General features: G+C 41.1%; 1 protein-coding gene across 1 annotated transcript; it reads left to right on the top strand.

Moving 5' to 3' along the window:
* Positions 1-10,879: 10,879 nt before the first annotated feature.
* crabp2a (cellular retinoic acid binding protein 2, a) lies at positions 10,880-17,587 on the top strand. Its single transcript, XM_068324719.1, has 4 exons — positions 10,880-11,207; positions 13,439-13,617; positions 14,179-14,295; positions 15,805-17,587. The coding sequence occupies exons 1-4, from the start codon at positions 11,126-11,128 to the stop codon at positions 15,859-15,861; spliced, it is 435 nt and encodes a 144-aa protein (XP_068180820.1). The 5' UTR covers positions 10,880-11,125; the 3' UTR covers positions 15,862-17,587.
* The last annotated feature ends 737 nt before the right edge of the window (positions 17,588-18,324 follow it).

Genomic DNA, 18,324 nt, shown 5'->3' with positions numbered 1-18,324 from the left:
CTTTTTTCCATGTTTTCCTTTCAGAGCATTAAATATGATGCAGATAAATCTAAAAACTTAATCCTCATCATAAAGTTGTTGCACAGCCTTATTGGTTTTTGGATGATTGTCCAACACATTAATAACCTGCTAAGACATCATGCCAAACATAATATGGAAATTATCACCAAACAAAGCCAAAGTCATGTCAAATCAAGTTTCCAGATCAAACCTATAACTAGTTCCGAGCGACAGTGATTCATACCAGCTAAATAAGTGATCCAAATATGGAAGAACATACAACTCAGATGACAGTTTCACGTCATCATATGTGCTTTATGCATGCTAGCCATTCCACACAAACCACTAAAAAAAAACCCACTCCAAAAGGTTTGATGATTAGATGCTTTAATGCAAGTTTTTCAAAGATTGGTGTCTATAGTGCAATGGTAGTTGTTTAAACAGAGCCTAAAAACGATTTTCTGATTTGAGATAAGGCTTAAATAATTTTATCAATATGCCAAAACAAACAAACCAACAAACAACAATAACAACAACAAACAGCAATAACATGCTAATGAAATGGAAACCCTCAGGTATGGACGACTTGTGATGTTCTACCACCAGCAGGTCCAGGTCTGGGTCATAGCCTGGAGACTATTTTATGAGTCAGGTGTTAGAAACTGAGGTGTTGATGGCAGTACAAGGTCTCTGAGTGCTTTCTAGTTCTATGAGGACCCTTGGGGGTTTCTTTCTTTTGCTGCTTAGTGTAGCAGCACACCAGCAGACTTTGTTGAGTTGTTTCCACAGGGCATTATAACTACAGGTCTGGGTTTCTTATCATTGACATTGTGTTACCCTTTTTTGTTAACAATTTCCTCAGCTGGGGAGTTTGCTTTCAACACTTAAGCAAAATGTAAGGTTGTAAAAACGAAGAGGAGGTGGATGAAAAGGGGGGCCGAAAAGGTGGTGCCAGCACCGTTGTGCAGTGTGTTCACTCGCTTTGTGAAATAGAGAAATGATCGATACGGCATACTGCTGACTCATTCCATCTGTGGATGTTGGTTTCTTTTTTACTTGTATATTCTTAGGATTTTTCTAGTCTTAATACAGATTTAAAGTATCCACAAGGTTGTGCATCGAAGTTCAGCAGTTTACTTCAACATAAAAACAAGTCAAAAATGATGGAACCTCCTTTTCCAAAAAGAATCCTTTAGAAAAGAGAAAGACATGTGAACAAACAACATGTGACTCGACTTCCTCATAAATATGATGGTAATTACGTGTTCATTAAAGGTAATTTAAAAGCCTTAAAATTTAAAATTTCAATGTATAAATGATATTCTATGCGACTCAAAGGATTCACTAAATATCTCATGTGCATCAATACAAAGAGAAAACTTAACACAGTGAACTTAAATATTCTGCCTCAATTAGTCAAATATCCAGTATCTACATTTAGTCTCCTCTTATATCACTAGATCATTGTGCAGAAAACTGTTGGTGATCATTTAAAAGTGAATAATACACAGTATAGGCACCACCACTGACCCCTTTTCACACTCTGATATTCAGTCTTGTTTCATACAACAGAGACATGTACTGTCAGCTTGAGCAAGCACCACTTTACATACTTAGCTTCAAAATGAATCTGTCTTCAGATATTGAGACCTGCTGCCCACAGATGATTGAGATAATGCACACACATTTATGATCAGTCAAAACAAGTCAAGTGTCATTTGTCCATTGTTTCTAGAAATAACACATGTAAACTGAACTTTAGAACATTGGATGCTGATTGAATTTGGGCCAGTAGCTTTGTATTTTCTGTATATTTTCTATACATTGTTTTGCACAGCTGTTTGCAAATTCTTGTACTGAATTTTCTGTGAGCATGATAAACCTAAACATTCTGGATTAGATCAGAAATATTAGTTGTGGATCAGAAATATTCCTTGCATTTAGATCCAACTGAGATCAGCGGTGACTCTTCATAGATGTAACTAATTATCATCAAATCATCAGACAGACAGACAGGCAGACAGACAGTTACAAGGATGAGTATTTTACTGCAATTCAGATGCTTTGATTTGCAAGCTCTTTGTGTCACCATGAATCCATCAGAGTTCAAAAATCACACCTAAAAACATTGCAATTAAATGTGTTGTATTTTTCCTTTAAAGCTAGCTTTATGACAAATCTGAGGGACCACGGGACTCTAATAGTCAATGAACTGGTCCCCTCTGATGATGTCTGTCACATGAGGTAGCCTGAACTGTTTCTCTCCTGTACATTTTCATTACAACTAGAGGTTAAGAGAATTCAATGGACAGAACAGCATTCTGTCACCTTCAGTAAATACAGTAATTAACGTGAATCAGATCCGTTGCTATGGAAACCTTGGGGCAGAAATCAGCATCAATTGTGTTTGTGCACAGGCCTAATGAAGTGACACAAACTGAAATTAGAAATAACTTCAGATGCAGCGCAGTTCCTCCAAAACAATCAGTTGTCTGCTATTTATTATATTTCAGCACAAATGTTTTCGGTAAAATACATTTTTGTGTTATTAAATATCTTTCACCAAGAAATTCTTCTCAGTTTGTGGTGCACTGTTACTGGAATCACTTCACATTTCAGTGATTTTTCCTGTTGATTGCACTTTGGCAAGTATTTGGAAAAATTAGCTTTTGCATAATTTTACTATAATAATAATAATAATATTAATAATAATAATAATAATAATAATAATAATAATAATAATAATAATAATAATAATAACAATAACAATAACAATAACAATAACAATAACAATAACAATAATAATAATAATAATAATAATACATGTTTTAATTCACAACAAAGAATAATATGAGGATCTTCAGTTATATGCTGTGAACCAATCCTTCTTTTTCTTGCTTGAAATGAAGGAAAGAAACTCGTATAAATTCTGTCAGTGTGCACTTGGCTGCTGACAGGAGAACTGTGTGACACTGAAACCAGGACATTCATCATTCTCATGAATACAGAGCCAACACCACAGTAACTTAATTTCACTCTAAACTCACCTAAAGCCCATAAAAGTTTATTTAGCTATTGCCATTCCTAACCCATGTTAGTCATCACAGGGTCACCCAGTCTTAAGTACACACACGCACACAAAAAAAAATCATGGCTGAGGAAAAGTAGAAGTGAACAACAATTGTCGAAGCGGGACAAAGAGGAAAAGCGACAAATGAGAATAAAAGGCCGAGTGGAGAGTCAGCGGTGGTGTGAGGGTGGAGGAGCACAACAGAAGGATGCAAGGTGGAGGAATTAAACAATAAATGCAGTTGCACTGTTACTGAACCTTTTTGTTTTATAAAAAACAAAACACATTGGCATAAAACATGGTGAAAAGAGGTGAATGTACAGTATGAGAACCAGCGCTTGATTTTCTTCTCAGCTTTCTCTTTATTACATCTCTTCTGTCATCCACATTGGGTCTCATTTCATTATAGCTGAAATGTTGTGATTGTCCTGTGGTAAATCAGCTGGACACATACATGATGTGTTTAACACACTATAATATTAAGGTGCTGCGTCAACTTAGTTTTAACCGGAATGATGAAGGTTTCTGATTTGAATTTTACAAGATTGAGCCCTTAATGCAATCCTGATCAATTATCTATATACTTCATATATCTTGTTTATTTTCATGATTTTATTTTATTCCTATTCACAGAATATATTGGGACTGAGTTTGTGTTTGTATATTTTAAGTGCTTTAATAGAACATCCATTTCTTTGTAATTTAAGACTTGTCAATTCGTCTGCTTGGATGGAATTGTTATTATTAGTATAATTGTTATAATTATTATTAGTATTACTATTATTGTTATTATCAGTAGTAGTTGTAATAGTAGTAAATAGGCATGCACATGAGAGGTAGAGCGGCGGGCAGCTCCTTCATGGTGCGCCCCAATGATCAACTTATAAAGGGTATGATGCCTTGCTCCAGGGCACCCTGGAAGTGCTCAGGAGATGAACTGGCACCTCTCTACTGCCAAAATTTTTGGCCCACATTAGTCTTGAACCGGCCAGCCTCCGGTCCCCAGCCAAACCCAGTGGACTGAGCCACTGCTGCTACTGACAGTTGTAAATAGGTCAAACTGATCATGGAGTTTCAGCCCCCACTGCTGGAGCAGAAGACAAAAAACGTCACCAAACATTTTCAAACGTATCATTATAATTTTTGTTTCCCCCACACTCCAACACCAGTTTGAAGTTTGAATAGAAAACACTAGCCCCAACTAGTCTTTGGACTAATTGAGACACAGTGACCCCGAAGCCTTTGCCCCTGTGGGTCTGGGGCCCCTGGCCTGAAACGCGTACAGCTCTGACCTCTCACCCCTGTCATTGTTGAAAGTTTACAGTAAACTTGACCCAAACTTATTTCTAAAATCAAACTTCTAAATGTTTTAAAAGCCATGGGACAACTGGTAGCCATCACACACACACACACACACACACACACACACACACACACACACACACACACACACACACACACACACACACACACACACACACACACACACACACACACACACACACACACACACACACACACACACACAACTTAAGAAAGGATCTCTATGCGAAATCCACAGTAGTCATGAATGCACTGACAGCAGTTGAACTATTTTCTGTCGGTCACATGTGCAGCTTTGCAACGTGGCAACGCCATTTTTTGACCACCAGAGGGCAGAAGAGGTCCCCACCGAATTCACAGGATCACATGGAACCTTGTGTGTCCACGTACTCCACACTTTATTTGATCTTGCACTTCTGCAAACGTTGCATTGCTGTGGTATGGTTATGTTTGCACATTTTCCCAAAGAGATATGCAGGAATATTTTCATCTTTCTATGAAAGAATGGACTTCGTTCCATTCCCTTTTCTTTGTTCCCAGTGTTAAATCATAATAACTCCAGACACTGAGATTGCTGTTAGTGATCTTCTGCTAAACTCATGAAAATGAAAGATGAAACTGGAATATCCAAAACCATTTGCAAACCCTCTGCAAAATACTAGAGTGCAGTTGCCGCACAAAACGGAGGTAAAAGCAAATACAGTGTCACATGTGAAATTTGACACAGGTTAGTCTGGTCATCAGCTGCACATCTAAGATGATAGGGATTACAGATGAAAAAAAAATGCAACACTGATTTTACAAAACCTGCAGGATTTTCCATTCTGCTATCATTGCTATAATATATTTATTTTCCTTTTCTCTGCAGCTTTAGGCACTGAGTTTTCCAGTTACGTTTTAAGTTCATCAAGTTTTCAGTCAAATCATATGATCACAAATGAATCTTAGGATGCTGAGTGAAACTGGGGGAATAATAGCAAATAAAATCAACAGTAAAGAGCACAAAAATAGTTTTAACTGTGGCCATTCCTAATTTATTACATCATCACACTGTCCTGTATATGTGTACACAATCAGAAACATGTACCAAATCAACAGCACTATCTACTGCACACACATGTACGATGACTGCTGACACACAGTCAAGCATAAGAGAACAATTGTTGCTCCGGGTCAAAGAGGATAAGCGCCAGTATAATGAAAGAATAGGTGGAGAGTGAGAGGTGATGTGAAGGTTGAGGGGCTGAGCTGAGTTTGATTATTGACTTGTTCCGGTGGGTTTTCAAAAAATAATATGAGCATAAAATGTGGTTGTAATCAGTTGAAGTAAAACAGCCAGCATTCCCTGTGGTCCCCCTCGTCTCACCCTCACTGTGGGTCACCACACTTTACAACGCCTCCACCAGGAACACCTCTGTTTTCTTGATTTGTTTTCTCTGCATATTTACCTCCATCTCCTCTTCTCAGTACTTCCCTTCTGCTGTGTTCCATTTTTATGTTAAAAATAAGTAAGTCAGCATCATTCAGTGATGATTTACAGAGCTACTGTCACATCTCACAGAGACCTGGTGGTTTGTTAAACTGTAGATGGAAGATTGGATCAGAAGGACAGGAGGAAGCAGCTCAACAATAGGACTAAATGAAAAGCAACTCTTCTGTCTTTGTTTCTTAGAATAACTTTTTAAAATTATTGTCTTGTCTGTGTCCAGATCTCTGAAACTAGAATGGTACAGGAGAACTACAAAAACACAAACCTTTAAAGAAGTATTATTATACGATAAAATAGTCCACTTAGTCTGCATTTTCTTTCTCCACCTAGTTTGTGTAACCCTCGTGGCAAATAAACAAATCAACAAACAAACAAAAAAAGTGATGACTGAGAGAATAAATATCTTCTTGTATGGAGTGAGATCATTAGAACCACATTCAGGAAGAAGGGAAGAGAAAATTTAGGAGTTGGTTGCTGAAGGACAAAATGAGTAGTGAGTCATACAGATGACCGGGTGCAACTGCAGGAGGTTTAGACTCATGAACGCAAGGACACACACACACACACACACACACACACACACACACACACACACACACACACACACACACACACACACACACACATACGCATACACACGACCTGTAGTGCTTCACTTTTTTCCCAAGTTAATGGGTGCAGTGATGTAATGCGTGCAGGCGGGATATTAAGGTATGATTTGTGTTTGATTCCTGTAAATAAGGAACACACACACACACACACAAACACACAAACATATACACACACACACAGACAAGGCGAGGCCATTTCACACAAGACTGGACTTCTTTTACCCTAAAACAATGAGGTTTTTGCCAAGCTGTGATTACACACATTACTATGCACAGTATTACAAAAATACATGACAGAATAATTCCTGCAGATACACGCTGCTTTCATCTAATTAACCTTTCTTGTTCTCTTACTTTTTTTTATATTCCTCTCCCTCATCCCTCTTATTTCTTCAAACGAGTGTAAATACTGCCATCTCCTCTCATTAAATCAAGTGCAGATGGTTTGCTGGGTCAGCATGCCAGCTCAGAATGCTACACACACCTTTGGCAGTGAGTGTGTGTATCTCACTGAGCCTATTTGTTGTTTAACTGCTATAATGGAACACAAACTCTTAAATCAAATGTCCTCTTGCAAAACTTTCTCTCACAGAATTTCTGTCTGTGAGCCTTGAGTGAGTTTTGCAGGTCAGACTTTAATTCCTCAGCATGAGCGGCTGGAGGAGAAATGTCAGGTCATAAGGAAAGAGCTTCACAGAAAACAACACTGCTTTTTATCACACAACTGTTTTTTCTTTTGCCTTCCCTCAACCCGTCACATCAGTTTATGACCTCTGGGGAGGTGCTGACTACCACTCTGACACTGAAGTTAATCATAAGAGAAATATACTGTAATCTGTGCCACTTCTCCTTTTCCTCTGGTTTCCTCTGAGGTTAAAGGCCAATGATAATGACTTCCAGGAGTTGGTGGTGGGGAAGTCCTGGGTCAAGTTCACATCTGGGAATACCGGGGTTACTGGGGTGAGCGGATTTTACTGGAGGTCATCTGGATGATAAAGTGGAGAATGTCACTGAGGTGTGATTTTACAATGGGCACACACACATGCACAAAGTCCCACTTGTGCAGACAAGCAGCTCCACATCAAAAATTCTCATTGCAACATGAATTAGACAAGGGTTTCAAATGTAATAGAACAACACTTTGCAAAACACACAGCAAAAGTTAGAGAAAGTGTAAAAATGGTGCATGTTGGTTCCCGTCCCACACCCTGATAAAGTCCCTTTGAGACAAAGCTTAGTCCATACACAGCCTGGATGTTCCAGAGATATGGTTTAAATCCATGTCTTTTGAATGAAGGGAGGAAATAGGAAACAATAAGCAGTGCAAGAGGAAGTGAGTAAGTAGAGATTGTACAGTTCACCCCTACAAGTGTTGACACATGACTCAGCTTCACTTGAAAGAGAAATGGGGTCAAAAATTCCAAAGGGTGAAAGAAATATATTGAATTATTTCTCCTCGGTGGTGACAAAACTGTGACATAATTTCAGATGTCAATATTTTTTAAACACATGCTTAGAGAATTGTGACAAAAATATAAATATCCAAAATGAAGTATGAGAGCATGAAAACTAATCTGAACTTGATGTGCCCATTATGTTAATTGGTGATACATTAATTGATGTTTTTTGCTTATTGAATCATTTACTTCCACTGATTTTATCCCAGGCTGATAAAAGTCCGACATCACAAGTCATACAACCCTCATTTTGTTTTCACATGAAACTCTGTGTGAACAGATTCTGATACACAGTGTTCCTTGTATGAGAAAGAAAACAGCACAGAACAAAACAAGTAAATATTTGTGTGGAAAAAGTTGTAAGGGAAGATAAAGAAATGAGGATGATTGAAATAAAGTTGACTCAGGGGAGCAAACTAGTATTTCTTACTCCTCCAAAGACAGAGGAGTCTGTCTTTACATTTCTGTCCACTTCATTCTTTTGCTGTTTCCCAACCTCTCCATCTCTGTCAGGATCTGTTTGCCTTTGATCTCCCAGCTCTCTTTGCTGACTCACTTTGCCTATCCCTCTCACCGCAACAATGAGATAAAAAATGACCTGCACTCTTGTCTCTAACGTTCTCACTGACGTTCCCCTCTTTCTTTCTTCTCTTTTCCATCCTTTCCCCTTCTCCCTCTCTTCAACGTGCTTGAAGAATGTGTCAGAGCAGCACAAAAGAACAAAAGCCTGACAGGAGGAGGAGGAGGTGGAGGAGGAGGAGAAGGAGGAGGAGAAAGAAAAGGAAAAGGGGCAGAAACATGCGTGAGGTAAAGTGAAAAGAGGGGATGGAGGGAAGGAATGAGTGGAAAGTGAAAAGCTGAGTAGCAGAGCACGGTTGAGTGGATGTGAATGTTGAACGGCGCTTTGTCATGACGTGCTGACATTCAGCATCACACACATTTCAGAGCTCTTTATCGAGCCTCCTCTGAACAGCGTGCGGCACAAGACCGGCGAGGCTGTCGCTGCGCTGAGCTGCACGGCTGCCTGTTTGGTTCAATGCCCTTTGATGCATTTCGCGTTGTTTCATGGTTTACATGCAAATGACCTGCGGCGAAGCTAAAGATGAATTTTCCCAGCATTGGACAGCTCCCTATTGTAACCTTTGTGTGCGCACTGGTCACTTTCGAACCGAGGACATGATCGATTCCTCTTTCGGAACAGAACGTGTTTGAGGGACCACCGGCAGACTGATGCTGTTGAATAATCCTGATTCAGACTCGTCTTAAATTTAAATAACTTGATTGTTGGGGGTTGTTTTATTTCCATATAATTACTCCGACCCAATAAAGGTGGATGAAAGTGAATGAAAATGGAAAATGGTGGGAAATTAATTGCCCAGGAGTAACGTGTGAGGACATGCTGTGATTGGTGCGTGGTGTGTGGTCAATGAAGTGGTTGTGCGTGAAAGTGCGTCAACTTTGTTTATATCAAACACATCCAAACGCTCCTATGCAAGGCGTTACTTTCGGTCCCTAGTCTGTGCGTAAAAGCGCACGCTACTAAATATCAGCAACAGGCTGTTATACATCTTTGTGGCTCAATGCGTCTTTGTTAGAGCTCTGACAGTAAGCATCTATATATTTACATGTAGCCTTGGGGGACCTTCTTCTGATGTCCCCGCCCCACGTCACCCGGTTTACCTCGCGTTAATTCACCATGCAGTGCAGCGGATGGGATCATCCATCAAGAGTCAATAGTTAATGTCGGCTTTGTACCGTTGCCATCCATCATGGGTGCGTGCGTGCGTGCGTGCGTGCGTGCGTGCGTGCGTGTGTGTGTGTGTGTGTGTGTGTGTGTGTGTGTGTGTGTGTCTGTGTGTGTGTGTGCGTGTGAGGGGGGGGGGCGTGTTCTGCACAGGACTACCTCCGACCCCGCGGGCCCCTGACCCTGCCCGACTAGGCCGTCTGATTCCAAATTCCCCCGCGTCTCCACCTCCTTCCTCCTCTTTCTTCCGCCTGAGCAGCAGGAGGTAAAGTTCTGAGGACCTACACCAACCCTACTTCTTATTTTAATCTCTGCCACTCTCTCTCTTTTCCCCCTCTTATTGGTTCAGAGTGTTTTTTCCTCTGACACAGATCCCGTTAAATGGATAGCCCACCGGTGGAGGCCAGAAGCTGTATCTCATTACCACCGCTTTTATTTTTATGACTCAGAGCGCAGTGGAGCAAGTGAGGTTGAGGGTGAACTTGGCTTCCTACCTCTCTCTCTCTCTCTCTCTCTCTCTCTCTCTCTCTCTCTCTCTCTCTCTCTCTCTCTCTCTCTCTCTCTCTCTCTCTCTCTCTCTCTCTCTCTCTCTCTCTCTCTCTCTCTCTCCCTCCCTCTCTCTCTCTCTCTCTCTGGGTGCGCATGAGATAGATACAGTAGAGATAGATAGATAGATAGATAGATAGATAGATAGATAGATAGATAGATAGATAGATAGATAGATAGATAGATAGATAGATAGATAGATAGATAGATAGATAGATAGATAGATAGATAGATAGATAGATAGATAGAGATAAAAATCTGCTATCCGGTCCTTTGCCCTGCTTCTTCCTTCGCACCGTGCTGCCAGTCAACAGACCCTATTGGCTGACATCCTCTCTGTTTTGCTCTATAAAGTTTCAGTTTTACAATCATTCATTCAATGGTGCCAAGTCTGAGTGCGTCAGAAGCAGCAAAGCACATTTCACACCTCAGCATTTTTCAGGACGCGGTCATGTTGAGCTGATTCAAAATACGCGCGTTGGTAAATGGGTGTCCAGACGCTGGCAGGGTGCGCACCATGAAAGCGCACAAGTTGCCTTAAGGGGCGTGGTCAGGTCGAGGCACCGTGGCCCTGCGGGGCGTGTCCGTATACAGAGGGGCGTGTGTATTCCGACGCAAGTGTCTTTGCTCTCTGTGCCATTCATTTTTAACGCACCCGCTCCCAACACTTACTGGCACACACCAACGTTTAGGGCCCTGTCAGTCCGGGGAACGGGCAGAAGTACCAGGACAGCCAAACATCAGGTGCGCTCCACTTCCAGGCCAGGCAGAGAAGCGACAGTTTGAGCATTTTGCCAACAATACGCGCAGGGACTGCGGCGCAATTACCAATTTTGGACCTGACTGATCACTGTCATTAATCGGAAAGAATATTTGCAACTAAATATGGAGCGCAAAATACCCAATTTCGCCGGCGTCTGGGAGATGAAAAGTTCACAAAACTTTGATGACCTCTTGAAAAAGTTGGGTAAGTGATTAACGTGATGATTAGGGGGGGGGGGGACGCATCCTGGCATCGCAGCTTGAGACATTGTTTTGCGCCAGAGTGGGTTTGTACAAAGCTTTTATATCCATGCGTAATGACACGGATCAGATGTGTCAGCCCAAACTGGAGCTTTCTCAGCACATTGTAGGTCAAATCTTCCATGGAGCAGCCACCTAGGAGGATCACCCTCTGTACCACATGGGTGGGGGGTCTTTGTCATTTTCCAAAAACCAAAATTCAGTGCTTGGCTCCCAGCCAGATTCACCCCTTTTCCTGTCGTCTCCCCCTTTAGTCTCCCCTGCTAACACAATAGAGACAAACGGTGGCACATCTGCCTGTCACAGCCTCCATGTGTGTGTGTGTGTGTGTGTGTGTGTGTGTGTGTGTGTGTGTGTGTGTGTGTGTGTGTGTGTGTGTGTGTGAAAGAGGACCATTATGGTATCATGCATTGCAGGACTGTTCCATCATTTGAAGTGACAATCTGGGAAATGACAAACACCTGCTGCTGAGATTCACACAGTTTTCACATATGCATTCGGGTTCTGGACGTCGATCACAGCCGTCTGTCGTTTGCAGTCATTCTTATTTGATGAGTTACCAGAGTCCACCTGGAATTCATATTATCAAGTAAGAATGGAGAGAGAAAAGAGGGCATAAAAATAAAGCCGCCTTTTATTTAAAAATCTCCCTCTCAGTTTAGTTCTACATCTTTCTCTTTGGTTTCAATTTGTGTCAGACGTGTGGATCTAAAGGGAAAGATGGCAGGATGATGATTTAACCTCTCAAATCATTTGTGTTTTTTCTTGTTTACATGTACATACAGTACGTACATTTTTTAAAAAAATTGTCGCAGAGTATCAAGCAGATGGGAGATGTAACATGAACATTTTATGGTTCACAATCTGGAAATGGAATGCAAGAGCACATATGATTTCTATCTGTTTCATTAGGGGGCCAACGTGCAGCTGTATGCAGCCTGTCAGCACCCAGCACCCTCCTTCCCTCCATCCTTCTTTTCCTCTCGCCTGTTCTTCCTCCCTCATCTCCCTCTGTCCCAAATGCTTCCTCTGCCTTCTGCTCTTTAACCTTTGATCCTATCTATCTATCTATCTATCTATCTATCTATCTATCTATCTATCTATCTATCTATCTATCTATCTATCTATCTATCTATCTATCTATCTATCTATCTATCTATCTATCATTAAAATAAAACCTAAAGTAAAAGTTAAACTGCAAAATTTATCAGAACTGGTCTTCAAATTTAGTAGAATTTGCCTAAAAATGAAGAATCTCAGTCATACAATGTTTGAGTGCATTAACCTATTTTAAACCCTGTGGATGTCTGTGAAAATGTACTCTGTCTGATACAAGTGGATCATTTGTGTTTTTTAATTTTTATTAAATTGGTAAAGAAAAGCTGCCGTTGCAAACGGGTGAGTCCTTATAAATCCTTGCAATGAGTCTGACACGACACAATTCCTGCACACGCTGAAGCAAAGGCAACACACTTTGATACCGTGGGTACAGCGAATACAGCACACCTCCTGATGCATGCTGAATGACTGTGCATTTCGGAGTGTGTATATATTTACCCATGGTGACAGGTGGGAATGTGTGAGAGGTGAGAAGTGCGAAACCCAAACTCGACAGCAGATACACAGCGAACGACGTAGACGCACTTCCTTTCACACTTGAACAGAGATCTTCACACACCACAGACAGACCACTGGCCCCTCATCTGTCTGCCCCCCCCCCCCACACACACACACAGACACACTCTTTAACACCGCCCTGCATCTATTTTCCCATGCTTTATCATTAATTTCACTACAACACAAACGGGAATATTAGTTTGCCATCTGAGAATAATATTGGTTGCAGTGCAGATGGTACTACTTATCACATCATTCCATGTGTTTGAGCCAGTGTGTGCACTTGTGATGATGAGGATGAAATGTGAGGGGAATGCTATTGTTGTGAGCATACTTTGTTATATGGTTTCGTTGTTGCCTCTGTCATCATTATATTACCAAGCTTTGCATCCTCTTAAACAACGCTGTTTTGTCCTCATGCCCTGAGCTTACCCCTTCAAAGTATTCATTTAAGTTTTGTGTGTGGACCTTCAAAAGAACCTCAAATCTCATCTTACACATCTTTTTTTTTTTTTTTAACCCTGCCACCCTTGTCCTGTGTGAACGTCTGTGGTCCAGACGTGAATGTGATGCTGCGTATGATTGCGGTGAAGGCAGCTTCCAAGCCTCTGGTGGAGATCACGCAGGATGGAGAGATGCTGTCCATTAAAACCTCGACCACAATCCGTACGACCCACATCACCTTTACTGTGGGGCAGGAGTTTACCGAGGCCACAGTGGACGGACGTCCCTGCACGGTACCCAACGCACGGACACAAATGATCAATAAATGCTGTGTCGCTCCAATTTCTCTCACACAAACATGCAGCATAACTTACGCACACACTTCAGTAAACACAAAGAGGTATATTTGGACTGATTGCATATCTTCCCGCTCCTTTGGGCTCTAAAGGCCTATCACATTACAGTATGCCACGTCACAATATTTACAGCCCCTTTTAACTTCCCCTCTCGCCTCTGATCCCCGCTCTTGCCCTTTCCTTGCCTCCATCCCTCCCTAACTCTCCCCCATCCTTTGATAATTCTCCTCGTTGCCTCCCCCAGTTTTGGTTCTCTTAGTCGGTCTCTGTTTGGCCGTCTCCAAAACAAACACACACAACCATCCAGTGCTCGGCTCTCAGTAACAGTTCTCTATCACCTCACAGTGATTAGCCTGCTCCACCTTTTTTCTTCTTTCTTCATTAGTTGCTCACTCATTATCTCCCCTTCCCTCTCAATCATACTGCACATGCCTGTGATTCCAGATAACCAAATATTCAATAATCAACATGATGTTAAATGGATTTCTTCCTCTTCAGAGCTTGCCACTCTGGGAAACAGAAAATAAGATCAGCTGTGAACAGACTCTGCTGAAAGGAGAAGGACCCAAGACATCCTGGACCCGAGAGATCACCAATGACGGCCAGCTGATCCTGGTAAAGCACAGCAACTAGGCACCTAATCAGATGTAAAGTGTAGAACTGAAAAGGGTAACGCTTTAGTTGAAAAGTTGAAAATAAATGCAAAAGACAAAAATAGTATAATTAGCAATGAAATGTTTTATACCACATAAAATCTGAGGGCTTTAGCAGCAATTCAGAAAAGTGAGGTGGTCAGGAATAACAGGTTGACAGTAAAATAACACGTATGAGTACCAGTGTGAATACTCAAAGTATGTACTGCACCAGATTACTTCAGTTACATGGTCATTTTTCCTACATATGGAAATAAATATCTTAATATCTACCTGGAGTATGACAAATTAGATCTACTTGAATTGGACTTTGGTTGCACTTGGCATGAATTGGAAAATTACTTTGGCTTGACGTGACTCAATTCCTAAGAGAGTAAAAGTTTGACTTCAAATCAAAGAACAATCTTAACTCTGTGGCTGATTTTGTGTTTTTATTAGCTTTTAAAACTCATCTCATCATTGCTGAATGAAGTCATCATAAAAACGGCTAGCAAGACCTTAAATTATGATTTACAGCCTTTACGCAATTAAAAAAGTATGAAAAGTAGCAACAGATTTTGATTCGCAGGGCTATAGTACTTAACCACATTTTACGATTTATTTATGATTCATTTTGTTTCATGGTGACTAAACACTGGTTTCTAGCTAAGTTTGGTGTATATGAGAAGCTACTCATAGCTTCTTACATAGAAGTTTAAACTACTACACTTAAATTGACTATCGATACAAACCACAATGCTTAAGTATTTTTATCAAGTGGCAATATTAGAAACTTAAAAACAGTAATAAGATTTAAGCACGTTAAGCTAGGTAGAAGTCTGTTCAGCAGGTTTAAGATGTTTTACGTGTGATGTACAGTACTGTGTATTTAAAAAAAAAAAAAAAAAAAGATAAACATACATGATAATGAATTCTACCATTATAATCATCACTATACCGTAAATATCAACATTGCTGGAGTTACTCTTTATGTAATTTTTTCCAATATCCAAATGTGTGTTTTTCTTTGCAATTATTTAAAGCATGCCTTTAGACAATAACTGATGTAATAATTGATCGTAATGCTAATCTAACAATTCTTCTGTCAGAATATAAAATAGATTCTCGCCAAGATTACAAATCCAGTACAGGCCAGTCCATCCAGACATGATCCTGTGCATCCGCTGCAGCCGTGTGTGGAGTAAACACTTCTTTTAAGCGAACAAACTGTAAAGCATGTGTGGGAAAGCGATCACATGAGGGATGGCTTTAGATTCAAATCCAAGACTGAACACTCAAGCACTAAACCCACAGCTCCTTCTGAGGGGCCAGCAGAACATGTTTGCTTAAACAACCTTAGATGTTTGTTCAAAACATCACTGGGATTACATTGTTATTAAATTCAGAGAATATTAAAAGTTAGTAGGAATTTTTGCTGAAGTGTAAACTTCCGGACCGGTCCATTTTGAACATCCTCCTCCTCTCTTTTCAGACCATGAGAGCGGATGACGTGGTTTGCACCAGAGTCTACGAACGACAAGATCAATGACAATGAACGAGAGCACTACTCACTTTTCATCCTTCCATCCCCACTCGCACCTCCCCACATTCTCACTTGCATCACGAATCCCCTTTGTGAGGGCAGCACTAGGAAGATGGTGTCTATAGTGTAATTCAAGTTGATTTACTCCTGTCACAATGTAAAAGGTGTGCTAGTCTAGAATCACACAACCACCCATCACCAGCTCCATGACAACACGATCAGCTAGAGTCATTTTAAATATGTATGTTAGATTAGCTGAGCTACATTTTACTTGCCATTGTGAGTGCGCGCCTGTATGTGTGTATAAGTGCCAGCAGAGGAGGTGTGAGACTATATTTGTAGATGTGTAAACCAATCTATGAGCTCTAGCAGTTCCGGGTCAGTTTTGAAGTGCCCCCCCCCCCCCCCCCCGGTTGTGTCTGTCCTGCCCCACAAACTTTTTTTAAATCTCACAATGACATTTTATATTTATTATTACATTAGGAGTCTGACTCACTTCTGCTCAAGTTTTTACTTTGTGTCACTTTTATATAAAATCCGATCATGGGGAAAACAATAAAGCATGATATTAACCCGGCTTGACTCTCGCCCCTCTTGTTCCGAAAACCATTAGACACATCAAAGCGTTTAATAGTGTGATGTTTTACGGTTTGTGAGTGTAGCTGCAGAATTAGATGGCATTAGATGGCTCCATCTTATTTTAGGATTTCTGTCAGCTGTCTCCAACTAGAATAACTCGTCTGCCCCCTCCCATCCAGAACACACTCTCTACCTCTTAGCTTTTTGTCTTCCCATCATGCACGCCCCTCTTTCTGTCAATCATCTCAATGCCGCACATCCTCGTTATTCCTTCCTGACAATGTGTCAAGCCCTTAAAAATTTCCATTTGATTCGCGCCGCCCTCTTTCTGGTCAGTTTTACCACACAACTGCTGCTGCTGCCACTTTTTCTGCCAGATGACTCAACATTTAGCCACATGCAGAACTGTCTATGAGACTATTTTGTGTCCATTTCATTTGTTGGTGGTTTAAAGCTGCTTCATGCTTTTCTAACAAGTCTTTTAAAAGTTGCTGGACTTAAGAAAAAAGTTTTTGGTAGTTGTCCTGATTAAACAAGATTCAAGCAGAACTCCAGAGGTGCTGGTACATATTTTTTGCTATGTAGAGGTTTGGACCAACAGTTTCCTCTGGTTCTGGTCTGCTGATATAAGATAACTGTCCTGTCAAAAGCCTCATATCCATAGTGACCATACAGACATGATCACTGTGGATGGTCACTTCCTGAAAAGGAGGCGGCGAAGCTAGCATCACATGTGGAGCATTTCTCGCAAGGGACCACAGTGGGTTGGACAGTAAACTACCTGACCAATCACCAAATGGTCTGAGGGTGGGCGTGTCTCTAATGGCAGGAAATTCCAATTGGATTACAAGGTACAGCTGATTGACAGCAGATGTGCTTAACATGGAGTGGGCTGTTCAGGTACCTGGAAATGAATCAGAGGTTGGGGAGAAAGATGTGTGACCCTGGGTTCAGGCAAAACCAGTGAAAACTGGATGGTGAGTCTTTCCAAAGGGGGGAAATCAGTGATGTTCAAACTCTTTTACTTATTGTTTTTCTCCAACTGTCTTTTTTTTTTAATCTCTCTTCTTGCCCTGCAGCTGTGGCGTTACAGTGTGACCTCAATAAAGTCCCCTCCTCTGCCCCCTTCCCTAATAAAAGGGGTAAATAACTACCTCTCCTTCACTGTTTATTACCCCCTGGGGCAGTAAAAGGCAGCTGTCTGGCCCCCTTGAAAATGGCCTGCACCGGACCCCGTAAAACACACACACACACACACACACACACACACACACACATTCACATACCAAGCTAAAGGCGCACATTCTGGGAACCCTTCACACACACCATCAAACAATCACACTGTACGCACAGCTCATAAAAGTCTAGCGGCTCACTCAAAAGGTCGACGGCCAAACTGCACGTTGCACAAAAAAAAAAAAAAAAACCTGTGAAAAGACAACAAGACCACAAAAAGTCTGAGAAACAACAATAAACTGACCACACCGTCTCGGCTGCAGACGTCCTGATTGCATTGTTTGTTTTTTTTCCCTGCAGGTTGCTGACTCGGCACACAATATAACCAAGAACAGAAGTTTTGGCCGCATCATAGTATCATTATGAAGAAAAATGAAAACAAAACGGAGACATGCATTACACAGAGTAGAAATACACACATGCATGTCCACAAAATAAAAAACATCTGGATGATGAATGAGAGCACCTACATATTACAAATGCACCTCATCCATCAGAATTAAATGGATATTGGATACCGCTGTAACATGTCTAACAAGGCACCCCTAGCGATGTGAATAGAAACCAAACATCGGTGTTATGTACATATATGAGAGCAGGTTAGCTTAGGTGCCCAGAGGCCAAAGCTGAGTCAAATCAAAGTTTGACAGATGA

Source organism: Antennarius striatus, chromosome 9 (assembly GCF_040054535.1).
Source record: "Antennarius striatus isolate MH-2024 chromosome 9, ASM4005453v1, whole genome shotgun sequence".
In the NCBI taxonomy this organism is placed as follows: Eukaryota; Metazoa; Chordata; class Actinopteri; order Lophiiformes; family Antennariidae; genus Antennarius; species Antennarius striatus.
Note: the sequence above shows the minus strand (reverse complement) of the source record. Positions and strands in the feature narration are given on the sequence as shown.